At 44.5% G+C, this 27,829-nt stretch overlaps 1 protein-coding gene across 1 annotated transcript; it reads left to right on the plus strand.

The window, feature by feature from the left end:
* The first annotated feature begins 1,837 nt into the window (after positions 1–1,837).
* LOC134984029 (zinc finger protein 260-like) lies at positions 1,838–27,627 on the plus strand. Its single transcript, XM_063949672.1, has 6 exons — positions 1,838–1,885; positions 3,980–4,011; positions 5,676–5,754; positions 5,874–5,971; positions 6,129–6,816; positions 24,788–27,627. Exons 3-6 carry the CDS (start codon positions 5,721–5,723, stop codon positions 26,257–26,259), a joined length of 2,292 nt encoding a protein of 763 aa, XP_063805742.1. The 5' UTR covers positions 1,838–1,885; positions 3,980–4,011; positions 5,676–5,720; the 3' UTR covers positions 26,260–27,627.
* Positions 27,628–27,829: the final 202 nt, after the last annotated feature.

Consider the following 27,829-nt stretch of genomic DNA (forward strand, 5'->3'; position numbering starts at 1 on the left):
CCCCTGTATATTATGACAACACAGGCCACTCCCCCTGTATACTATGACAGCACAGGATGCTACCCCTGTACACTATGACAACACAGGCCACTCCCCCTGTATACTATGACAGCACAGGATGCTACCCCTGTACACTATGACAACACAGGCCACTCCCCCTGTATACTATGACAGCACAGGATGCTACCCCTGTATACTATGACAGCAAAGGAAGCTACCCCTGTATATTATGACAACACAGGTCGCTCCCCCTGTGTATTATGACAACAAAGGCCGCTCCCCCTGTATACTATGACAGCACAGGATGCTACCCCTGTATATTATGACAACACAGGCCGCTCCCCCTGTATACTATGACAGCACAGGATGCTACTCCTGTATATTATGACAACACAGGCCGCTCCCCCTGTATATAATGACAGCACAGGATACTACACCTGTATACTATGACAGCAAAGAAAGCTACCCTTGTATATTATGACAACACAGGCCGCTCCCCTTGTATATAATGATAACACAGGATGCTACCCCTGTATATTATGACAGTACAGGACGCTACCCCTGTATATTATGACAACACAGGCCGCTCCCCCTGTATATAATGATAACACAGGACGCTCCTCCTGTATACTATGACAGCACAGGATGCTACCCCTGTATATTATGACAACACAGGCCACCCCTTCTGTATAGAAAGACAATACATGCCGCTCACCCTATATAATAATAGTAACACACCACAGGCACCTCCACCTGTATAAAAGGGCAACACAGGTCGCTCCCCCTGTAGAGTAGGACAACACATAGCGCTCCCCTGTATAGTACAATGCCATTATATGTATAGAATTACGGTAACAGCGGAGTCTGCGCCACCTGTATTACGGTAACGGCGGGGTCTGCTCCACCTGCATTACGGTAACGACGGGGCCTGCGCCACCTGTATTACGGTAACGGCGGGGTCTGCGCCACCTGTATTACGGTAACGGCGGGGTCTGCGCCACCTGTATTGCGGTAACGGCGGGGTCTGCGCCACCTGTATTACGGTAACGGCGGGGCCTGCACCACCTGTATTACGGTAACGGCGGGCTCTGCGCCACCTGTATTACGGTAACGGCGGGGTCTGCGCCACCTGTATTATGGTAACGGCGGGGTTTGCGCCACCTGTATTACAGTAACGGCGGGCTCTGTGCCACCTGCATTACAGTAACGGCGGGGTCTGCGCCACCTGTATTACGGTAACGGCGGGATATGCGCCACCTGTATTACGGTAACGGCGGGGTCTGCGCCACCTGTATTAGGGTAACGGCGGGGTCTGCGCCACCTGTATTACAGTAATAGGACACTAGAGTGTCAGCCACCTGTACAGGGATAATGCAGCACCAGAGGCTGCTCCAGCTGCACTATAACAAGGCACCAGAGGCTGCTCCCCCTGTAGTACAGAACCTGACACCAGAGCTGCTCAGCCTATAGAATAATAATAATAATATCATTACCTGCTGCCAGACACAGCAATGGCTGCTCTCTGCTCCTGCTGCCTTGTGGGAATGATAGAAGGAAGGCGGAGCTCAGACCAGGGGAAAATGGCCGCCGCTCCTGACGTCACTACACGGCCAGGGAACCTATTGCTGCTGCCGGACTGGTCTACAAGAAAATGGCCGCCGGCCTACTGCACTGAGGACATGTATAGTAATAATCGTTACAGAGGGCAGGGCAGGGCTGTGGGCGGGGTGAAGGAGGGGAGGGGCCAGTAACCAGTAAGCAGCCTGTGCCAATCATGCCCTACTTCCGGACTGTGCGTTCCACCTTACTTCCGGACTTTGCGTTCCACATACAGGAAGTGAATTTTCATCGACTGTTGCAGCCTCCCAGTGTCCGTGGAGATCAGGTAATGGCGTCTTACTATACAGGGGGAGTAGCCTGTGGTGTCCTGTTGTTATTATTATTATACAGGTGGAGCAGCCTGTGGTGTCCTGTTATTATTATTATACAGGGGGAGCAGCCTGTGATGTCCTGTTATTATTATTATACAGGGGGAGCAGCTTGTGGTGTCCTGTTATTATTACTATACAGGGTGAGCAGCCTGTGGTGTCCTGATATTATTATTATTATTATTATTATACAGGGTGAGTAGCCTGTGGTGTCCTGTTATTATTACTATACATGGGGAGCTGCCTGTGTTGTCATGTTGTTATTATTATACAGGGGTAGCAGCCTATGGTGTCCTGTTGTTATTATTATACAGAGGGAGCGGCCTGTGGTGTCCTGTTGTTGTTGTTATTATTATTATCATTATAGAGGGGGAGCGGCCTTTGGTGTCCTGTTATTATTATACAGAGGGAGCAGCCTGTGGTGTCCTGTTGTTGTTGTTGTTGTTATTATTATACAGAGGGAGCAGCCTGTGGTGTCCTGTTATTGTTATTATACAGGGGGAGCAGCCTGTGGTGTCCTGTTGTTGTTGTTGTTGTTATTATTATACAGGGAGAGCGGCCTGTGGTGTCCTGTTATTATTATTATTATACAGGGGGAGTGGCCTATGGTGTCCTGTTGTTGTTATTATTATTATTATTATTATACAGAAGGAGCGGCCTGTGGTGTCCTGTTGTTATTAGTGTTTTACAGGGGGAGCAGGTTTTTGTGTACGGTTGTTATTATTATACAGGAACAGCAGCTTGTGGTGTCCTGGTATTATTATTATACATTGGGAGTGGTGGTGATGTCCTACAATACTGGAGGAATGGCCTGAGGCGTCCTGCTTTTAAAGACATCCGTTATTATTTTTATACTGGGGTGCAGCCTTTAGTGTCGTTATTATTATTATTGTTATTATTGTTATTATTAATTTTATTATATGTAATTGTGGGGATTGAAAATATTGCTCAGTATGAAGCAAATGTATATCACACACCTGGGAGCGTCACAGTGACATCACTTATATCTATCGTAATAATACTGGGACATGACTGGGGAGGTGAGGGGATCTGGGAGCGTCACAGTGACATCACTTATATCTATAGTACTAATACAGGGACATGACTGGGGAGGTGAGGGGATCTGGGAGCGTCACAGTGACATCACTTATGTCTATAGTAATAATACAGGGACATGACTGGGGAGGTGAGGGGATCTGGGAGTGTCACAGTGACATCACTTATATCTCTAGTAATAATACAGGAACATGACTGGGGAGGTGACGGTATCTGAGATCGTCACAGTGACGTCACATATCTATAGTAATAATACAGGGACATGACTGAGGAGGTGAGGGGATCTAGGAATGTCACAGTGACATCACTTATATATATAGTAATAATACAGAGACATGACTGGGGAGGTGAGGGGATCTGGGAATGTCACAGTAACATCACATATCTGTAGTAATAATACAGGGCCATGACTGGGGAGGTGAGGGGAACTGGGAGACTTCACTTATATTTATAGTAATAATACAGCGACATGACTGGCGAGGTGAGGGGAACTGGGAGACGTCACTTATATCTATAGTAATAATACAGGGACATGACTGGTGAGGTGAGGGGAACTGGGAGTGTCACAGTGACGTCACTTATATCCATAGTAATAATACAGGGACATGACTGGCGAGGTGAGGGGAACTTGGAGTGTCACAGTGACGTCACTTATATCTATAGTAATAATACAGGGACATGACTGGTGAGGGGAACTGGGAGTGTCACAGTGACATCACATATCTATAGTAATAATACAGGAACATGACTGGGGAGGTGAGTGGAACTGGGAGTGTCACAGTGACATCACATATCTATAGTAATGTAACCCCTCTTTTACCTGGGGGTACAGTGTATATGTGCAATGTGCCTCCACCAAAGCTATTTAGAGCCCAATACTCTAATCGCTTAAGAAATAACCTACCCCTGTAGTGGTCGCCTATAACATTAGTATGTGATGTAACCAGATAGGACTATGCACATTTACCTATCGTACCTTTCCTTTGTGATTTCAGGCTCTTCCACAGATACGGAGACAGTTCCACCGGTAAGTATACTAGTTTTAATATGTAAGAAGTTATAGGCCACCTTAAACAGTTATTTCAGCCTTTTTCTCTCCCCTTAGTCAGCCCACCAACAAAACCGCCGCTACACTGGAAGCTTCTCCACGATCTCCGTTACGCACTGCGCGCTTACCAGAGTCCCCTCACCTTCAGCAGGCACAGAATAATAACATGCATAAACACACTATACATTATTGGATCACTAGAAAGATCCAAGTTATTATCACATATATGGTATACATCAGTTGGCAGCATCTCTATTACCTTATAGATCTACACATTCATTAATTGATTTGCCCCCTCATAGTGTCCCAAGGCCTTCAAATTACTAGAGTACTACAGTAAGAGTACAGGGACATGACTGGGGATGTGAGGGGAACTGGAAGCGTCACAGTGACATCACTTATATCTCTAGTAATAATACAGGGACATGACTGGGGAGGTGAGGAGATCTGGGAGCGTCACAATAACGTCACTTCTATCTATAGTAATAATACAGGGACAAGACTGGGGAGGTGAGGGGATTTGGGAGCGTCACAGTGACATCACTTATATCTATAGTAATAATACAGGGACATGACTGGGGAGGTGAGGAGATCTGGGACTGTCACAGTGACATCACTTATATCTATAGTAATAATACAGGGACATGACTGGGAGGTGATAGGATCTGGGAATGTCACAGTGACATCACATATCTATAGTAATAATACAGGGACATTACTGGCGAGGTGAGGGGATCTGGGAGCGTCACAATAACGTCACTTCTATCTATAGTAATAATACAGGAACATGACTGGGGTCTGAGGAGACTTGGGAGTACAGTAGCACCGGGGGATGTGTCTGGGTGATGACTGGAGAGGTGACTGCTGGGAATGGGGCATTATACAGTAACACCGGGGGATGTGTCTGGGTGATGACTGGTGAGGTGACTGCTGGGAATGGGGCATTATACAGTAACACCAGTGAATGTGTCTGGGTGATGACTGGAGAGGTGACTGCTGGGAATGGGGGATTATATAGTAACATCAGGGGATGTATCTGGGTGGTGACTGGAGAGGTGACTGCCGGGAATGGGGTTATTATACAGTAACACCGGGGGACATGTCTGGGTGATAACTGGAGAGGTGACTGCTGGGAATGGGGCATTATACAGTAACACCAGGGGATGTGTCTGGGTGATGACTGGAGAGGTGACTGCTGGGAATGGGGCACTATACAGTAACACCAGGGGACGTGTCTGGGTGATGACTGGAGAGGTGACTGCTGGGAATGGGACATTATACAGTAACACCGGGGGATGTGTCTGGGTGATGATTGGAGAGGTGACTGCTGGGAATGGGGCATTATACAGTAACACCGGGGGGGGGGGGGGTGTCTGGGTGATGACTGGAGAGGTGACTGCTGGGAATGGGGCATTATACAGTAACACCGGGGAATGTGGTCTGGGTGATGATCGGAGAGGTGACTGCTGGGAATGGGGCATTATACAGTAACACCTGGGGGTGTGTCTGGGTGATGACTGGAGAGGTGACTGCTGGGAATGAGACATTATACAGTAACACCAGGGGACGTGTCTGTGTGATGACTATCACTGTATGTGTCAGGTGTCTATTAGGTGTCAGGATGTCACTATGTCTCCATGCAGGAGGGGGAGTATATAGAGGAGCACAGGGGTCTGTACAAGGACGTGATGATGGAGAATCACCGGCCCCTCACATCACTGGGTAAGAGGAGACTGTCATGTATTGTACATGGGAGAGCAAGTATGGGGGCCCCCTATTTACACACATCATCTGATAATCACATATATACACTGTACTCAGTCACTGTGTGTCTCCTACAGATGGACCCAGTAACAGAGATACCCCAGAGAGATGTCCCCGTCCTCTGTATTCCCAGGACTGTACAGAGGAGAATCACAGGATCCCACAGGAGGATCAGGTAGGTGGGATTTAGGGTCTCATCCAATACACCAAAGTGATTGTCACTATATGATGTTCAGAGAAGCTGTGTGCATATAATACATTAATATTATACTGTTTCACCTCAATTTAATCAAACAATATGCAAATGCCATTGTATTTTTTGGGTTATTTAGGTAGAACGTCTTTCTTGTATAAAGGCAGAAGATATAGAGGGAGAAGAAGAGACCTATGTGATTGATATGAAATCAGAAGATATAGAGGGAGAAGAAGAGACGTATGTGACTGATATGAAGACAGAAGATATAGAGGGAGAAGAAGAGACGTATGTGACTGATATAAAGGCAGAAGATCTAGAGGGAGAAGAAGAGACGTATGTGACTGATATGAAGACAGAAGATATAGAGGGAGAAGAAGAGACGTATGTGACTGATATGAAGGCAGAAGATATAGAGGAAGAAGAAGAGACATATGTGACTGATATGAAGGCAGAAGATATAGAGGGAGAAGAAGAGACGTATCTGACTGATATAAAGGCAGAAGATATAGAGGGAGAAGAAGAGACGTATGTGACTGATATAAAGGAAGAAGATATAGAGGGAGAAGAAGAGACGTATGTGACTGATATGAAGGCAGAAGATATAGAGGGAGAAGAAGAGACGTATGTGACTGATATGAAGACAGAAGATATAGAGGGAGAAGAAGAGACGTATGTGACTGATATGAAGGCAGAAGATACAGAGGGAGAAGAAGAGACGTATGTGACTGATATGAAGGCAGAAGATACAGGGGGAGAAGAGGAGACGTATGTGAGGGGTGATCAGCAGTGTAAGGAGGAGGAGATCCCTACAGATATCAGCACAGGTGAGTAATAAACACTTATTACAGAAGTCACATATTCTCATTGCTCAGTCACTACAGCAATCTTTTATTCTACACCCTCCTCCGCCATCAGCCCTGTTCTCAGTTGGGTATTTATAACACAAGGTTATCCATGACAAACATCACATGAAGAGAGTTATTACAAACATCACTATAGTGTTATTAAAAGTAACAAGCAGAAGTTTATATTTAGGGATCATATATAAGTAGTATTGTGTTTTTTTGTGGAGCGTCTAATTTGTATGGGATCTAAATTTCTCAGTTTAGCAACCTTTTATTAAATAACCTTCATTTTGTTAGATGATGCAGGTATTAAATAATTCCTTGTATATAGTACACCTATTTGGCCATTTGTGGTCAGGTTTACTATATCTTTACATTTAGCGAGGTGTAGTCGTGGTGTAAAGGACAGAGTGTGATTCCTGATTAGTTAAAAAAACAAATACCAAATACTGAGCAACATCACCAAACAGGTAATTTCAACTTTAAACTTGTCATTTATTTTGTACTGTCTGGACATGGCTACTAATAACAGATGCACAGACATAATTCTTAAAGCTATGTGTGCAAATGCTAGGAGCTTAGGAGACAAAATTCCAGAGCTAATTGTGATAATAACCAGGGATAACCTGGATATTGTGGCAATTACAGAGTCATGGTGCAATGAGAATCATGACTGGGCCATAGCTATACCAGGATACAATTTATTTAGGAAGGATAGAATGGTCAGTATAGGAGGAAGGGTAGCAATGTATGTGGGGAAAAAAGCATAAATGCTACTTCAATTAATACAAAACATTGAAGACAAATCTGAGGCCCTTTGGGTCACCACAGAAACCGTGGAAAAGGACATTATTCGCATTGGGGTGATCTGTAGACCACCTGGCCAGGGGCAGGATTTGGACAGGAATCTATTGTTGGACATCACTAAAATGGCTTTAAAGGGAGAAGTCATAATCATGGGAGACTTTAATTTAACTGATGTAAATTGGGAGGGGTCTTTTGCAAGTTCAGCTACAAGTGGCAAATTTCTATATTCCTTACAGGGAGCATCTCTCAATAAACAGCAGATATTTCCCTTTTGCATAGAAGAGCGGTCGGGAAAGAAAGAAGTAAACCTCCTTTCTCTTTCATCCACTAGGGGACACTGGAGTCTTATACAGTAGGGATGTGAAGCTTGCAACCGGAGGTGTGGCACAATCTAAAAATTAGCATTGTCTGCACAGCCGGCTCCTCCCCCTTCACATCCCTCAGTTTGAAAAATTGTGCCAAGGAGGTACAAGCACAAGAAGGAAGCTCCTGCTCCATTTCAGTACTGAGACTGAGTTACCCTAATGTAAAGGGGGACGAAAGTCTTCAGAATAGAGAGACAATGATCCCTACTAAAGGGGATCTGCATCTCTCCTCAGAAAATCCGGAGCACAGAGTCAGCAGTGAGTACTGGTTGTAAAGGGGCCCTAGTTACACTTACGGTAACCATAGCTTCTTCATGGATCCAGGAGGCAGTTTGACAGACATCCTCCCGCGGACCGCACACATTGCTGCTACCTTCTGGCTCTAAGCCCTGGGACTCAGCAGCGCAGCTTCCCCGCCGCCCCCCTCCTTCCGCTGGCGCTGGGACAGAACAAACGGTCTAAAACACTCCCTGGCCGGCTATACACTCCCGCTTCATGTCAGCTCCCCCGCCCGCCCCTCCTTCCTCTACAGACGGAGGGCTGAGGGAGACACAGCGCGGCTGTCAGCGGCAGCGTATACCGCCGCCTCTTAAACACACAGCGGGGTGCTTGAAAAGAGCATCCCCTCCCGCCGCCCGCTGAAACGACATATCTCTCGCGGCTAGCAGCCGCAGCTTCCCCTGCACTCACCGGGACCCGGGCTATATCCCCCACACGCTTCCTCCCGCCTTCGGCGCTAGTACGAGGGCTTCTCATACGCTGCTGCCTTATAACTTAAGCCCTGGTAGGCTAGCAGCGCAGCTCCTCCGCCGCTCCCCTTCTTTTATAGAGAGTAGAGGCTATTCCATTTGGGGGTTAGATGATGTTTGATGAGTTAGACAAGTGGATTTCGCAGGCAACTGCAGTGACATCCACCTTTCTACCTACTTCTTACTCGAGCACCACGTCACACGTTAGAGGAGGTTGCTCGGGACCAGTGTTTAAATTCATTGGATCGCTGTCGTACCGAGCCAGAAGAGGTTTTGGAGCAACAGACTCGTGGAACCAGAGGTAGAGGTCGTTCATAGTCGACACCAGAAAAGCAGGACAGACCTGCTGACAAACCCATGGCATGACGGTTTCCCTGCTCACCTGGGGTCCCCCTTGGGGGGCGCAGAGTTGGAAGGTTTTCGGGACGCCTGGGCCAAAACATCACCAGACGTCTGGGTCAACAAGATATTTCCCAGGGTTACAGGATAATTACAAGAGCGTCCACACAGTCCATTTATTTGCAGCGCGAGGGCCTAGGTGCCCGTTGTGAGCAGGAGTGTTTACAGGAGGCAAATTCAAAGACTCCTGCATACAAAGGGTTAAGTCACCAGTCCCAGATCCTCAATGAGGAACTGGATTTTATTCAAAACTTTTGGTAGTGCAAAATACCTTCATATCCCGATTTGGACCCCTCACCAAGCTTACTTAAGATTTGCACCGGTGTGGGATCACTACCGAATCAGGGCCCTGCCATTCGGTCTATCATCAGCCCCAAGAATCTTTATAAAGATCATAGCAATAGTGGTGACAGGATTGAGACAGGGGTCACGATCATACCTTATCTAGACGATCTACCGATCAAGGCCTCATCTCAGAAACAGCTGATAGAGGATGCTCAGACATCTCATCAATTTCTCATTCAACATGGGTGGATTGTGAACTTCCAGAAATCCAACTTCATGCCAACTCAACGGATTAATTTCCTCGGTCTCATCTTGGACACGATACAATTAAGAGTATTCCTACCAGAGAACTAGATCCAGGACCCACAGAGGTTAGTGGCTCAGGTACTAAGAACACAGATGGGTTCTCTACACCTCTGTGCTACTTCTCGAGAAGAGGGTGGCGTCATTCGCAGCTCTCCGGTACGGAGGACTTCATTCCTGACCATTCCAGATGAAACTCATTGCTCAGGGAGCAGGCTCGCACTGGCTTCTACATTGAAGAATCCAGCTTCCACCACGCATACGAACCTACTTGATTTGGTGGTCGTTGCACAAGAATCTCGCAGCAGGCAAGAGATTCGGCATTTGGGATTGGAGGATCCTGACAACGGATGCCAGTCTCAGAGGTTGGGGTGCCGTCCTAGTGGTACAAATTCCTACCGGTTTGCAGATTCAAGATGGAATAAATCCAGTCAGTTATTGTGGGTTTAGAACATGGAGGGGTCATGGTATCCATGGACATAAAGGATGGACGTTACAGGAGAGCAGCCTACCCATAAACATTCTCCAACTGAGAGCAGTTTACAATGCGCTTCTCTTAGCCGCAGACCTAGTCATGGGTCAACACTTAAAGATACAGTCGGACAATGTCACGATGACGGCTTACATAAACCATCAAGGAGGAACAAAGAGCAGGATGGCGTTAAAAGAAGCCACAAAGATCTTGTTGTGGGCAGAAAGGTGAAACATCATCCTCTCGGCAGTGTTCATTCCATGTGTGGAAAACTGGGAAGCATTTTATCTCGGCCGCCAGGGCATGCATCCGGGAGAGTGGTGCCTACATCCACGGATTTTTGACATGGTGGTGAGGAGATGGGGTCTACCTCAAGTCAATCTAATGGCGTCTTGGCAAAACTATCAGCTGCCCAGATATGTGTCCAGGACAATAGATACAGCAGCAGAAGGAGTGGACGCATTAACACTTCCTTGGTGTTACAGGAGGGTTTACATTTTTCCACCTTTCCCACTCATACCCAGGGTTCTGAAACGGTTGAAACGAGAACGAGTGTGGGCATTTCTAATCGCACTAGATTAGCCCCGCAGGAGTTGGTACTCAGACCTGCGAGGGTTACTAGTGGAAGATCCTTGGCGGTTACCTCAGAGGGAGGACCTGCTATCTCAGGGACTGTTCCAACACCCAGACCTGCACAGGCTGCATTTAACGGCGTGGCTATTGAAACCCGGATCTTAAGAAACAGAGGGATACCAAGAACGGCCATTCCTACGATGTTTGCCGCTAGGAAGCCTGTCACAGCCATGCACTACTACAGGATTTGGAAGTGGTACATGGACTGGTGTCAAGAACGTGTGTGGAATTCGACGAACTTCCACTTATCCAGACTTCTACTTTTCCTTCAGGCCGGTCTAGATGTAGGACTGAGTCTGGGCTCTCTGAAGGTTCAAATTTTGTCTCTCTCCATCCTATTTCAACAAGCAGTTAGCATGCTTGTCAGGGGTTCAAACCTTTTTACAGGGAGTTCTGAGGATACAACCCCCTTTTCGTCCTACCACTGCACCATGGGACTTAAATTTGGTGTTGGAATTTTTGAGATCTGCAACTTTTGAGCCGTTAGCAAGAACAGACCTGAAATATCTCTTTTGGAAGGTCACGTTATTGCTTGCCTTGGTTTCGGCCAGACGGGTTTCTGAGTTGGGAGCCTTATCGTGTAAGAGTCCTTCGAATGTTTCATGAGGACAGGGCAGAACTCCGTACAAGAGCAGGTTTCCTTCCTAAGGTTGGTTTCGGGATTTCACGTAAATCAGCCAATTGTGGTCCCATCTTTTCAGGGTCTCGCAGATGGGGAAGTGTCCTTGGATGTTGTCCGAACTTTACGGGTATACGTACAAGTTACGTCTTCCTTCAGAAAGTCGGACCATTGTTTGTTCTTTATGATGGGCCAAAGAAGGGCTGGCCAGCATCTAAGCAGCCTTTGTCTAGATGGATTCGACTTACCATTCGGCAAGCTTATATTTCCTGTGGCAAACAGGTTCCGGTTCAGACGGGTGCTCATACCACCAGATCAGTGGGTGCCTCATGGGCGGCTGCCAGAGGTGTTTCCACTACTCAACTTTGCAGAGCGGCGACGTGGTCCTCAGCCCACACGTTCGCGAAATTTTACAAGTTTGATACCTTTGCGTCCGGAGACTCGTTAAGTTCGGACGTTTAGTTTTGCAGGCCACCGATAGCACTCCCTCCCTGGGGGAAACTTTGGGACGTCCCCTACTGTACAGGACTCCAGTGTCCCCTAGTTGATGAAAGAGAAAAAAGGATTTTGGTACTTACCGATAAATCCATTTCTCTGAATCCTCTAGTGGACACTGGACTGTTTGATATGTTGTACGGTTCGGTTCCTTGCCATGTGCTATAGTATCATGTCCTGTTCTCTCGCTCAAATTTTCTAAACTGAGGGATATATAGAAAACTATAGGTCTGTAAGACAATACAGATACTATAGGTCTGTAAGACAATACAGAAGAAACTATAGGTCAGTAAAACAATACAGAAGAAATTATAGGTCAGGAAGACATTACAGAAGAAAACTATAGGTCAGTAAGACAATACAGAAGAAACTATAGGTCAGCAAGACTACAGTAAGCCACTATATATCAGTAAGACAATACAATAAGAAACTATAGATCAGTAAGACAATACAGAAGAAACTTTAAGTCAGTAAGACAATACAGAAGGAAACTATAGGTCAGTAAGACAATACAGTAGGAAGCTATAGGTCAGTAAGACAATACAGTAGGAAACTATAGGTCAGTAAGACAATACAGTAGGAAATTATAGGTCCGTAAGACAACACAGAAGGAAACTATAGGTCAGTAAGACAGTAGGAAACTATAGGTCAGTAAGACAGTAATACAGTAGGAAACTATAGGTCAGTAAGACAATATAGAAGGAGACTATAGGTCAGTAAGACAATGCAGAAGGCAACTTGGTCAGTAAGACAATACAGTAAGAAACTATAGGTCAGTAAGACCATACAGAAGGAAACTATAGGCCAGTAAGACAATACAGTAGGAAACTGTAGGTCAGTAAGACAATACAGTAAGAAACTATAGATCAGTAAGACAATACAGTAGGAAACTAGGTCAGTAAGACAATACAGAAGAAACTATAGGTCAGTAAGACAATACAGTAGGAAACTATAGGTTAGTGAGAATACAGTAAGAAACTATAGGTCAGTAAGACAATATGGAAGGAAACTATAGGTCAGTAAAACAATACTGTAGGAAACTATAGGTCAGTAAGACAATACAGAAGGTAACTATAGGTCAGTAAGACAATACAGAAGGAAACTATAGGTCAGTAAGACAATACAGAAGGTTACTAGGTCAGTAAGACAATACAGAAGGAAAGTATAGGTCTGTAAAACAATACAGAAGAAACTATAGGTCAGTAAATCAGTACAGAAGAAAGTAGGTCAGTAAAACAATACAGAAGAAACTATAGGTTAGTAAGACAATACAGAAGTAAACTATAGGTCAGTAAGACAATACAGTAAGCCACTATATGTCAATAAGACAAAACAGTAAGAAACTATAGGTCAGTAAGACCTTACAGAAGGAAACTATAGGCCAGTAAGACAATACAGTAGGAAACTGTAGGTCAGTAAGACAATACAGTAAGAAACTATAGATCAGTAAGACAATACAGTAGGAAACTAGGTTAGTAAGACAATACACTAGGAAACTATGGGTCAGTAAGACAATACAGTAAGAAACTATAGGTCAGTAAGACAATATGGAAGGAAACTATAGGTCAGTAAGACATTACAGTAGAAAACTATAGGTCAGTAAGACAATACAGTAGGAAACTATAGGTCAGTTAGACAATACAGTAGGAAACTATAGGTTAGTGAGAATACAGTAACTATAGGTCAGTAAGACAATATGGAAGGACACTATAGGTCAGTAAGACAATACAGCAGGAAACTATAAGTCAGTAAAACAATACTGTAGGAAACTATAGGTCAGTAAGACAATACAGTAGGAAACTATAGGTTAGTGAGAATACAGTAACTATAAGTCAGTAAAACAATACAGTAGCAAACCATAGGTCAGTAAGACAATAAAGAAGGAAACTATAGGTCAGTAAGACAATATGGAAGGAAACTATAGGTCAGTAAGACAATATGGAAGGAAACTATAGGTCAGTAAGACAATACTGTAGGAAACTATATGTCAGTAAGACAATGCAGTGAGAATAGTGGGGATGGCAGTAGTGAATGAAAGGAGGGAGGAGTAGGGGGTAGGGAAAGAGCAGCCGGCAAGGGTATAACATGGGTATTAAAAAAGTTTTTACCAAAACACTAAGTAATAACGATTATGGGTCACCGTTGCTGCATAAAGAGAATGATGTCCCTAGCACAGGGGGAAATACTGATCTTAATTGTATGTATGTAAACGCTAGAAGCCTTACAGGCAAATAGGGTGAACTAGAAATCCTTGCAGCAAGCAAACAGTATGATACTATAGGCATTACTGAAACTTGGTGGGATGAATCTCATGATTGGACAGTCAATCTAGAGGGTTATACGCTGCTCAGGAGAGACAGACTAAATAAACGGGGTGGAGGGGTATGTCTTTATGTAAAGCCGTTATTAAAACCTCATATACGGGAAGATATTCAAGAGGGGACTGTAAATACTATTGAGACGTTATGGGTAGAAATTGCATGCGGGGGTAAAGCAATAAAGTTATTGGGGTTATGCTACAGGCCGCCTGGTATTAATGTGTCTGATGAGGAATTGTTACTGAAGCAAATTGAAAGAGCAGCAGGAGTAGGAGACATAGTAGTGATGGGAGACTTTAACTATCCAGAGATAAATTGGAAAAACGATTCATGTGATACTGCTAGGGGTAATATGTTTTTAAATACACTAAATGATATCTACTTCATTCAATTAATCGAGGAACCAACTGGTACAATGCAATCTTAGACCTGGTATTAACAAACAATGGGGAATTGGTATCAAATATTATAGTAGGGGAGCCGATAGGAAACAGCGACCACGATATGGTCTCATTCAATATCAGCGTTCATAAGCAGTCCTATACTGGCTCAAGGATTGTAACAAAATATGCAAAAAAGAAATAAGAGCGGCTAAAGTAGAAACTGAAAAACTAGCAGCAAAGGAAAGCAAAGCAAATCCCAAAATAGTTTTTTTTAAATATATCAACAGCAAGAGATTAAAGAAGGAGAGTATATTGCCTTTAAAAGACAAGTTGGGAGTCTTATGCAAAAATGATAATGACATAGCGGACACACTAAATTAGTTTTTTTCAACAGTATTTACAAGAGAGGACCAAATGCAGGGACTAACACACAGTCTCAATAAAGAGAATGTCCCACTGGTGCTTAACTGGCATGGTCAGATTTCATGCAACTGCGCCGTCCCACCCTGTCCCCCCGTTTTTGACGAGGAGATCCGTTCTGCAGATGTGCATAATATAATGTTTAAATATTTAAAAAAATACTATTTCAACGTGATTAAATAAGATAAATAAATAAAAAAATACAATGTTTTAACGCTTTTGAAGGGAAAAATCGTCCGTTAAGTGGTTTTAAGTGAGGAGGTAGTCTGTGACCGATTAAAATTTTTAAAGATTAATAAGTCACCGGGTCCCGATGGAATTCACCCTAGGGTTCTTATGGAGCTTCACTCTGAACTTGCAAGACCGCTATTTTTGATCTTTAAAGATTCAGTTATATCGGGTATGGTACCCAAAGACTGGCGTATAGCGGAAGTAGTGTCAGTATCTAAAAAGGGAAGTAAAGCTTAACCGGGTAATTATAGACCAGTTAGTCTTACATCTATAGTGGGGAAAGTATTGGAAGATATTCTGAGGGATAGTATTAAGAAGTTCAGTAAGGTCATTAAAAGGAATCAACATGGATTTGTGAAGGACAGATCATATCAAACCAACTTACTTGGCTTTTATGAAACCGTAAGTGCAAACCTTGATCAGGGTAAGGAGGTGGATGTAATCTTTTTAGACTTTGCCAAAGCGTTCGATACTGTACCACACATGCGACTTATCTATAAGGTACAAGGAATAGGGCTAGGGAGCACAATATGCACTTGGGTAAGAAATTGGTTAGATAATAGTTAGCAGTACGTTGTGGTTAATGAATCATTTTCAAATTGGACTGAAGTGCCAAGTGGTGTGCCGCAAGGGTCTGTACTAGGACCACTATTGTTCAACATTTTCATTAACGACCTAACAGTAGGTCTAGGGAACATGGTGTCAATTTTTGCAGACGATACCAAAAAGACTTAGGTGTTCACATAGATAGCAAACTAAGCAGCAGTACCCAAAGTCGGATTGCAGCAAAGAAAGCTAATAAGATATTAGCATGCATAAAACGAGGAATTGATGCAAGGGACGAGAGTGTTATACTCCCATTATATAAATCACTAGTGAGGCCACATCTTGATTACTGTGTACAATTTTGGGCACCATACTACAAAAAGGATATCCTGGAGTTAGAAAAGGTTCAGAGGCGGGCGAACAAACTAATTAAGGGCATGGAGATGCTGGAATATGAGGAAAGGCTTGCTAGGCATGTTTATACTGGAAAAGAGGAGACTAAGAGGGGACATGATCAACATTTGCAAATATATAAGGGAACAATACACAGAGCTTGCATGGGACCTGTTTATGGTAAGATCAGCACAGATGACACGTGGACACTCAGGTTAGAGGAGAGGAGACTCCGCACAAAGCAGGGAAACTGTTTTTTCACAGTAAGGACAATATGTGTTTGTAATTCCCTGCCTGAGAGAGTTGTAATGGCGGACTCAGTCAACACCTTTAAGAATGGGTTGGATAAATTCCTAATGGATAAGGATATCAAGGGTTATGGTGCGTAGTCACGCACTATAGTTATTAAAAAAAAGGAATAAACACAACGGCTGACAACCGCATCAGACAGAATTTAGTCCAAAAAATAGGATTTTGGTACTTACCATGTAAATCCTTTTCTTTGAATCCATAGGGGTCACTGGAGTACTTTTAGGGATATGGACGGTCGATAGCAGGGAGAGACGCATTTAAATATTCAAATATCCAACCTTCCTCCACCCTCCATACTCTCAAGTGCCTCAGTGTTTTTGTGCTGAGATGAACAGGAGCGAAAGAGAGGATGAACAATGGACAGTTACAACATTATAAAATAACGGTCAACTGGAAAGTTGACACCTAACATAACGGACAACTGAAAAGTTGACACCTAACATAACGGTCAACTGGAAAGTTGACCCGACAACCGATAATCACCGTAAGCTTCCAACAAGTTGGTGAGAATGTGTTACCATAAGATATACTGAACCTACCACAAGACAGGTGAAACTGCTCTGGGTGGGCGTCCAGTGCCCCCTATGGATTCAAAGAAAAAGATTTACCTGGTAAGTACCAAAATCCTATTTTCTTTTTCATCCACTAGGGGTCACTGGACTACTCTTGGGACGTACCAAAGTTTCCCCCTTGGGCGGGAGAGCTGGTTGTCACCTGTAATATTAGACAGCCAAAGCTAGATGCTGATGCCGCAAAGGTATTAAACTTGTAAAAGCGCACAAACGTCTGCCGTGACAACTATGTTGACCACCTGCTGTCACTGCCGTTCCCACAGAACGCGTGGAATGCTGAAATCAAATCAAGCGGTTGTAAACTAGTATGAAAAGAAGCCTGACGAATGTTCAGCTTAATTCCTCCAGCCTACCTCCAACTGGAATTTGGCCAAACTACGGTGACTGCATTATAAAGAGCAAGCAATGTATTCTATGTACTGTTGATATCGGCTACATAAATGCAAAGCACACGAACCACATTCACCGTAACTGGAGTTTCTGAGCCCTCTGTAAATTTATGTGAAGAGAGGCTACTACCTCTGGTTGAATAACGGAATTATTTCGAAATTGCGCATTGTAATCTTTAAACATCAGATACGGGGGTTTGCATGACATCATTTAGAACACACCCTGCCGAAGTCCAGGCTAGAAGAAAACTGGTGTGTAATTGAGAAACCTAACAGCCCCTTGTTGGAAGAGTTCAAAAGGTGAGGACTCCAAAACCCTAAAAGTCTATTGAAGTCCCATGGAGCTGTAGGTGGTATAAACGAAGGTTAACTGTAAGGACACCCTGCAGAAACGTATGCGCTGTTGGCAAAAGAGCCAAATGGTGCTGAATGAAATTCGTCAAACTAGAAACCGTCATCTTTAGTGTTCTTAAACCTAGTCCTCCACCTAACCCCGTTTGTAAACATAGCACCAGACGGAATCATTTGAAAGAAGATTTCAGAATCTTCCGAGCTTCACCCCATCCAACATAAGGTCGCTCAATCCTGTGATAATGAGCTGCTGTAACTGGCTTCCCAGCATGTAACATGCTTGGTATAACTGACAGTGGAATGCCCTCTCATTTTAAGAGAGTGGTTTCCATAGTCATCTCGTGAAACTCAACCGAGCTAACTTGGGGTAACGAAACTGACCCTTTTCCAGAAGGTATGGACGTAGCGACCGGCCATGGACTGTCTGTGAGTAGACAGTGAGGATCCGAGAACCCCGCTCTCAGATTCCAAAGAAGCGCCACTGAAATTAGTCGTGGCTTTTCTTACTTGATCCGCTTTATCAACAGAGTAAGCAGCGCGAATGCCACGCTATTGTACACTTCCCCCAGCCTTGTTTTGAACCTCTACTTGAGTGTCTGATGAATTGGCGAGATGCCAGTAGATCCACCCGTGTGAACCCCCACTGCTGGACTACGATCTGGAACACCTGTGTATGCAGAGACCATTTTATTTGGTGAAAAACCTGATGACTGTTCTAGTTGTCCATCACCTGGTGATGTTCAACTCAATCTAGGAATCGAGAAACCTCTCCCATGGGCATGGGGCTTCGAGTCCTTCTTTGTTGTTGATGTATGCGACTGCAGTCACGTTATTTGGCCAAATATGAAAGTTAGGAGCTGATTGGCTGGTGCAATTTATCACCCACAGTGAAATTTATCACTCATTGATAAATAAGGGTATTAGTGCGGACACCCGATCGACATAGCTCAGTGAGGACCAGAACTCCTGGACTCAAGCAATCCGCCAGCCTCAGCCTCTCAGGTAGCTGGGATTACAGACGCACGCCACCACGGCCGGCTTTGTAAGAAATGAACTGCCTGTGCAGAGACTTGTAAACAGGCCTGAGTTCTAGGCATTGACAGTAATCTTTTCTGGTCTGCACAGACCTTGAAATAGACCATGTTGGACTATAGTTTCCAAACAGTTGAGAATTGTGTTAGTCGTCAGAATTATCCAATTCCAGACTCCAAATCTCTTATTCGAGTCCCCCCGCAGTGTAATTTTGTATTTGGAGCCATGAGAATATCGATACCCTGGACCCTGGTGCCAGTGGCCCCCTCTGCGAGCAGATTCAGCAGCAAAGGACTCGAATGAAGCATTCCAAAGTAGGATGTCTGGAAGATGCTAGTATCTTTGCGAATAGTCGAATGCACCCAGTGCATGGAAACTGGCCGTGGTTAGAGTACTGCCAGTACCAGATGACAAATACTGTGATTTTACCGCTGTCAGGTAAAACTGCTAAACTAGGACATTGTACGGCGTAAAGCCTGCTGAAAAAAACATGTATTGATACAAAGTCTTGAGCAGATTGTCTCAGTGCGGAACTATTTTCACTTCCATAGATCTGTGATGAGCAATCACCACAGACATCCCTTCCCCCAGACATCACTTCTTGTAAATACCGGAGGCACTGATAAGAGACCAAGTGGCAGTGACTGAGTGATAATGTTTTTGTTTTACCGCAAACTGAAAATGCGCGGTGGCCAAATTGGAATGTGTGAGTATTCAGTGAAATCATGAATTCCTGTGGACAAGACGCACAATCATGGACCACAGCAATTACATCTTGAATCTTTACAAAGTGACATATTGATTGGCCGGGCACAGATTCTAACTGAGGTCTGGAGGAGGGGCATAGAGGGAGGAGCCAGTACACACCAGATAGTACCTAATCTTTCTTTTAGAGTGCCCAGTCTCCTGCGGAGCCCGTCTATACCCCATGGTCCTTACGGAGTACCCAGCATCCACTACAGACTACGAGAAATAGAATTACCGGTGAGTAAATTCTTATTTTTTGTGTGATTTTGTTGTCAGCACATTCAACTATGTAAAGAACAAAGTATTTAATAAGAATATTTAATTCATTCAGATCTAGGATGTGTTATTTTAGAGCTGACCGCTGTTTACCAAAGGATCGGGATAGCGCTGCTGCTGAGAGGCGGTAACGTGATGGGAGCCGTGCTGTGTGGAGCCGGGGATCTTGCTGTGCAGCGTGACGTCGGCCAGCGGCGGCAGTGAGATGTGACCGCTGCTGGGAGCCGCGCTGCCGTCAGCCAAGTGTGACCGCTGCTGGGAGCCGCAATTGGGCTCAAGGAAGCGGGAGGACTGTGCAGCATGTCGGCGGTCAGCGGCGGCAGTGTGACCGCCGCTGGGAGCCTTCCAGGAAGCTGAAGAACTGTGGAGCCTGACGTTGCCCAGTGGCGGCAGATAAAGCTGTCCGCGGCTGGTCGCTGGGGAGCGCTGCGAGGCACAGTGATCTAGGGAGAGTTTGCAGGAGCTGCTCTGTCCCCGCCTTTAAGTCCACAACAGCGTGCCTGGGGAGAGGGTATCGGGCGCAGCGCCTGTAACCCCTCTCAGTAGTGAAATTACACACACACGGAGCGGCGGCAGCGTGAGCTGACCATCTGCTCTATACTCGCTGCACCTGCGGGGTCTGGAGGCAATGATGGGCCTTCTCTGTAACATTGGTCCTGCTTCTGCAGCCATGGCTGAGTCAGCATTTGCTGATAAGGTCTATGGCGGCGCTTCTCTTATAAGCGCTGACAAGCCTTATGCTGCTATAGCAGCACACACAGTCCCGGACCCACGCTAATTAAGGTAAGCTGGGAAGGGACTGGAAGGAAAAAGTTAAAAATAAAAATAGAAGTCCTTGCAGACTTCAGGAACGGCTCCTCCCGACTCGAAGACACAAAAAACACTGAGGCACTTGGGAGTATGGAGGGTGGAGGAAGGTTGCACATTTGAATATTTAAATGTGTCTCTCCCTGCTATCGACCGTCCCTAAGAGTACTCCAGTGACCCCTAGTGGATGAAAAATAAATAATACTGCACAGGAGACCACAAATAGGTCAAATTTGATGGACAAATTGTCTTTTTTTCAACCTTGGATACTATGTTACTATGTAATACAGAAGGAAACTATAGGTCAGTAAGACAATATAGTAAGAAACAATAGGTCAGTTAGACAATACAGTATTAAACTGTAGTTCAGTAACACAATACATTAAGAAACTATAGGTCAGTAAGACAATACAGTAGGAAACTATAGGTCAGTAAGACAATACAGAAGGAAATTATAGGTCAGTAAGACAATACAGAAAATCTATAGGTCAGTAAAACAATACAGTAGGGAAATAGGTCAGTAAGACAATACAGTAGGAAACTAGGTCAGTAAGACAATACAGTAAGAAACTGTAGGTCAGTAAGACAATACAGTAGTAAACTGTAGGTCAGTAATACAACACAGTAGTAAACTGTAGGTCAGTAAGACAATACAGAAGGAAATTATAGATCAGTTAGACAATACAGTAGGAAATTAAGTCAGTAAGACAATACAGTAAGAAACTATAGGTCAGTAAGACAATACAGTAGGAAACTTCTAAAAAGCCTTTTGAAACAAGTTCCTCCTAACACCGCACAACTGCTCAGTGCGCAGACATTTGTGCGCAAAATAAAAAACTTGCAGTAAAACCTATGGAGAATTAGCACTAAAAACTTTTTGCGGCTAATTGGATGGGGAGTTTTTGCGATGAACTGAATTCCCCCATTAAGTGTTTATACATACAGTATGATGTTACATTGAGATTACCGCTGGAGGAAACTCTGCCACAATATTATTGAATATGTCATTTAGCCCATCCTCGTATGGGTGTAATATATCAATATATTCTTACTGAACAGGATTACCAGCACTGAATCAATTATCACCCAATATAATATACATGCCGATGTATAACAACAAATACACTTGTTTTTTTATTACTTTATTCACCTTTATACATTTACCTTTGTGTTTTATATATCACTGATTTATCTTACATACTTTACTGTACTTAATAAAGTTTATATATTAGTGCACAAACAGGGCAGCACTTTCTCTTCTTTGCTGTTTTATTATTGCAACCATGTCACCTCTAGTAATCCCACACAAGCGTCCATGTCTCCTCCAGTAATCCCACACGAGCGTCCATGTCTCCTCCAGTAATCCCACATGAGCGTCCATGTCTCCTCCAGTAATCCCACACGAGCGTCCATGTCACCTATAGTAATCGCACATGAGCGTCCATGTCACCTCTAGTAATCTGACATGAGCGTCCGTCTCACCTCTAGTAATCCCACACGAGCGCCCATGTCACCTCTAGTCACCCCACATGAGCTTCCATGTCACCTCTAGTAATCCCACATGAGCATTCATGTCACCTCTAGTAATCCCACATGAGCGTTCATGTCACCTCTAGTAATCCCACATGAGCGTCCATGTCACCTCTAGTAATCCCACATGATCGTCCATGTCACCTCTAGTAATCCCACATGATCGTCCATGTCACCTCTAGTAATCCCACACGAGTGTCCATGTCACCTCTAGTAATCCCACACGAGCGTCCATGTCACCTCTAGTAATCCCACACGAGCATCCATGACACTTCTAGTAATCCCACATGAGCGTCCATGTCACCTCTAGTAATCCCACACGAGCGTCCATGTCACCTCTAGTAATCGCACATGAGCGTCCATGTCACCTCTAGTAATCTGACATGAGCGTCCGTCTCACCTCTAGTAATCCCACACGAGCGCCCATGTCACCTCTAGTCACCCCACATGAGCTTCCATGTCACCTCTAGTAATCCCACATGAGCATTCATGTCACCTCTAGTAATCCCACATGAGCGTTCATGTCACCTCTAGTAATCCCACATGATCGTCCATGTCACCTCTAGTAATCCCACATGATCGTCCATGTCACCTCTAGTAATCCCACACGAGTGTCCATGTCACCTCTAGTAATCCCACACGAGCGTCCATGTCACCTCTAGTAATCCCACACGAGCATCCATGTCACTTCTAGTAATCCCACATGAGTGTCCATGTCACCACTAGTAATCCTACATGAGCGTCCATGTCTCCTCCAGTAATCCCACACGAGCATCCATGTCTCCTCCAGTCATCCCACACGAGCGTCCATGTCACCTCTAGTAATCCCACATGAGCGTCCATGTCACTTCTAGTAATCCCACATGAGCATTCATGTCACCTCTAGTAATCCCACATTAGCGTTCATGTCACCTCTAGTAATCCCACATGAGCGCCCATGTCACCTCTAGTAATCCCACATGAGCGCCTATGTCACCTCTAGTAATCCCACATGAGCGCCCATGTCACCTCTAGTAATCCCACATGAGCGTCCATGTCACCTCTAGTAATCCCACATGAGCGTCCATGTCACCTCTAGTACTCCCACATGAGCGTCCATGTCACCTCTAGTAATCCCACATGAGCGCCCATGTCACCTCTTGTGATCCCACCCATGTCACCTCTAGTAATCCCACATGAGCGTCCTTGTCACCCCTAGTAATCCCACATAAACGTCCATGTCACCTCTAGTAATCCCACATGAACGCCCATGTCACCTCTTGTGATCCCACCCATGTCACCTCTAGTAATCCCACATGAGCATCCATGTCACCTCTAGTAATCCCACATGAGCGTCCATGTCACCTCTTGTGATCCCACATGAGCGTCCATGTCACCTCTAGTAATCCCACATGAGCGTCCATGTCACCTCTAGTAATCCCACAAGATCGTCCATGTCACCTCTAGTAATCCCACACGAGTGTCCATGTCACCTCTAGTAATCCCACACGAGCGTCCATGTCACCTCTAGTAATCCCACACGAGCGTCCATGTTACTTCTAGTAATCCCACATGAGCGTTCATGTCACCTCTAGTAATCCCACACGAGCGTCCATGTCACCTCTAGTAATCCCACACGAGCATCCATGTCACTTCTAGTAATCCCACATGAGCGTCCATGTCACCTATAGTAATCCTACATGAGCGTCCATGTCACCTCTAGTAATCCCACATGAGCGTCCATGTCACTTCTAGTAATCCCACATGAGCATTCATGTCACCTCTAGTAATCCCACATTAGCGTTCATGTCACCTCTAGTAATCCCACATGAGCGCCCATGTCACCTCTAGTAATCCCACATGAGCGCCTATGTCACCTCTAGTAATACCACATGAGCGTCCCATGTCACCTCTAGTAATCCCACATGAGCGTCCATGTCACCTCTAGTAATCCCACATGAGCGTCCATGTCACCTCTAGTAATCCCACATGAGCGCCCATGTCACCTCTTGTGATCTCACCCATGTCACCCCTAGTAATCGCACATGAGCGTCCATGTCACCTCTAGTACTCCCACATGAGCGTCCATGTCACCTCTAGTAATCCCACATGAGCGCCCATGTCACCTCTTGTGATCCCACCCATGTCACCCCTAGTAATCCCACATGAGCGTCCATGTCACCTCTAGTAATCACACATGAGCGCCCATGTCACCTCTAGTAATCCTACATGAGCGTCCACGTCACCTCTAGTAATTCCACATGAGCGTCCACGTCACCTCTAGTAATTCCACATGAGCGTCCACGTCACCTCTAGTAATCCCACATGAGCGTCCACGTCCCCTCTAGTAATCCCACATGAGCGTTCAGTATTGATCAAGCTCCAGTCTAAGAATCCTAGCTTTTTTTGTTTTTTAATAAACATAAAAGCAATGATTACAAGTAAAAAATGTCAGTTATAGAATTATATATTGTATCCTGTAACACCCTGGGTCTTGTCTACTCATTTTATATTTCCATAATGTATTTTATTTCCAGCAGATGGACACACAAGCAGGAACATCTCAGAAGGACATCTAATGTTATCCCCGGATTGTGACATAAAAGATAATGACAGTAGACAGGAATCTCCAGGAGATATCCCCATTACCCCAATTATACATCCAGCTCTATCAGCTGATCCCCCTGATCCTGGGGAATGTTCTCCTGATCACTCTGATATTGGTGCATCTGTTACAGCTCTGAGAGTAGATACAGTGTTTCCCTGTTCTATAGATGCCAAATGTTTTACACAGAACACAAAGCGTATTACCAATCAGCCAGCTAAGGCAGGTGAGAGGCCACTGATATGTTCTGAGTGTGGGAAATGTTTTACATATAATTCACATCTTGTTACACATCAGAGAAGTCACTCAGGTGAGAGGCCGCATTCCTGTTCTGAGTGTGGGAAATGTTTCGCACATAAATCAGTTCTTGTTACACATCAGAGAAGTCACACAGGTGAGAAGCCGTATTCCTGTTCTGAGTGTGGGAAATGTTTTGCATGGAACTCAAATCTTGTTACACATCAGAGAAGTCACACAGGTGAGAAGCCGTTTTCCTGTTCGGAGTGTGGGAAATGTTTTGCATATAAACCAGTTCTTGTTACACATCAGATAAGTCACACAGGTGAGAAGCCGTATTCCTGTTCTGAGTGTAGGAAAGGTTTTGCACGGAAATCAGATCTTGTTGCACATCAGAGAAGTCACACAGGTGAGAAGCTATTTCCATGTTCTGAGTGTGGGAAATGTTTTACACAGAAATCAGCTCTTGATAAACATGAGAGAAGTCACACAGGTGAGAAGCCGTATTCCTGTTCTGAGTGTAGAAAATGTTTTGCACGGAAATCAGCTCTTGTTACACATCAAAGAAGTCACACAGGTGAGAGGCCATTTTCCTGTTCTGAGTGTGGGAAATGTTTTACACAGAAATCAGCTCTTGTTACACATCAGAGAAGTCACACAGGTGAGAAGCCATATTCCTGTTCTGAGTGTAGGAAATGTTTTCCACGGAAATCAGATCTTGTTTTACATCAGAGAAGTCACACAGGTGAGAAGCCATTTCCATGTTCTGAGTGTGGGAAATGTTTTACTCAGAAATCAGCTCTTGATAAACATGAGAGAAGTCACACAGGTGAGAAGCCATATTCCTGTTCTGAGTGTGGGAAATGTTTTGCATCTAAATCACATTTTGTTATTCATCAGCATACTCACACAGGTGAGAAGCCGTATTCCTGTTCTGAGTGTGGGAAATGTTTTACACAGAAATCAGCTCTTGTTACACATCAGAGAAGTCACACAGGCGAGAAGCCGTACTCCTGTTCTGAGTGTGGGAAATGTTTTACACAGAAACCAGCTCTTGTTACACATCAGAGAAGTCACACAGGTGAGAAGCCGTACTCCTGTTCTGAGTGTGGGAAATGTTTTGCATGGAAATCAGTTCTTGTTAATCATCAGCGATTTCACAGGTGAGAAGCCATTTTCATGCTGTGAGAGAAATAAATCCGGTCTTGTTGAACATATTAGACATTACCCATTACGGAACCATTTACATCTTCTGGAGTATATTTATCACTGTCATGCAATGTTCCTCAAGGGCCAACCTCATCTCCTATGCTTTATGCAATATACATGCTACCATTGGGTGATATAATCAGATGTCATGGCCTGGTCTACCACTGCTATGCAGATGACCTGCTTTTTGCTCCATGTACTGAGAACCTAATACCAATCCTAAATGGTTGTCTAGCTGAGCTCCAGGGGTGGATGATGCCAGTTGGCTGTGACTCCGTCTTTGTGAAACATAATAGAAGCTCACCAACAAAGGACAAGACTACAGCTTTACCAACCATCAGGATTTATGCTTTGGTGTTCAGAATTGCTAAATACTGAACATGTGCTGAATCTTTGTGTTGTCCTGGTTTGTGGCTGACATAGACATCATGTATCTGCCACATACAAATCCTCGTTCTTTCATCTGTGGACCATAGCCAGAATCAAGCACTTGATTCCCTCAGAAGTTCATAGACTACTGCAATGCCATCTACCTGGGTCACCCAGCAAAAGAATTGCAGAGCTTGCAGCTAGTACAGAATGCAGCAGCCAAGCTGTTACCTAACCAGCCCATTCCTGCCTCCTAACACCCATTCTCTACTCCCTTCACCGGCTGCCTGTAAGATGACAAATCTATTTCATAATTGGCTAACTGACCTTCCCAGCCCAACATTACATGGTCCAAGGTACTAGAAGCAGCTTCTGCCTCCTTACTGCCCTGCTTGCTTGCTTCTACAGATGAAGGACTGTTACCAGCAGTACCAAGAATCTCCTGTCATTCATTTAAGGGTTGAACTTTTAGCTTTGCAGCCCTGACCCTGGAACTCACTGCCTTGCACAGTCCAAGAGGCCTCCACTCTAGAGACCTTCACAAGCTGACTGATGACTGTTACTCACACTATTCATTAATTTACCTCTATTTAGTTCCTAAATAATACATCCCAAATGCTTAGGTCTTTTTTCTGCTGTTTATTTTGTATCTTGTGTTTTGTGTAAATGTGAATGTCTAATACCAGTTTGCACAATCTGTATTGCTGCACGACAATATGGCGGCCATTGGAACGTGTTTTCACTTCTTCTAGTTTGCCTAACTTGTTGCAGACACTCATCTTGATCAGGAGTGTCGAGTGTTTTTTGTGATACAAGATCCTATCCATATATACCCTGTACATTACCATGTGCATTAGAATCACCAGGGTTCCATCTGCAGTGGTTTGTTGTATGTTACATCTATATGGTGCGGATACTCCCCTGTATTTCATAATAAAAGCTTTTGTTTGCATCTAATTATTACATTAAAGCTTTTATTTTGTTATCCGTTTTATATTCCCATCTGAGTAATTACGCCATAATGTCTAATCTCGGAGTGGACCCCAGAAGATGTGAAGAAACCTTGTAAGTGTTCCATCATTCTGTTACGTGTAAGCATACAGGTAAGTGATGGCACGGTGGTCACTGACCGTCACATTCAGGTGGTATAATGGAAGTG

The sequence above is a fragment of the Pseudophryne corroboree genome, assembly GCF_028390025.1.
Source record: "Pseudophryne corroboree isolate aPseCor3 chromosome 3 unlocalized genomic scaffold, aPseCor3.hap2 SUPER_3_unloc_30, whole genome shotgun sequence".
In the NCBI taxonomy this organism is placed as follows: Eukaryota; Metazoa; Chordata; class Amphibia; order Anura; family Myobatrachidae; genus Pseudophryne; species Pseudophryne corroboree.

Excerpts from the sequence above, each read along its gene's own strand:
- LOC134984029 (XM_063949672.1), top strand. The coding sequence starts at position 5,721 with ATGATGGAGAATCACCGGCCCCTCACATCACTGG. Across the intron at positions 5,972-6,128 it reads GGATCCCACAGGAGGATCAG|GTAGAACGTCTTTCTTGTAT; the intron begins GTAGGTGGGATT and ends TGGGTTATTTAG. Across the intron at positions 6,817-24,787 it reads CCCTACAGATATCAGCACAG|CAGATGGACACACAAGCAGG; the intron begins GTGAGTAATAAA and ends TTTTATTTCCAG.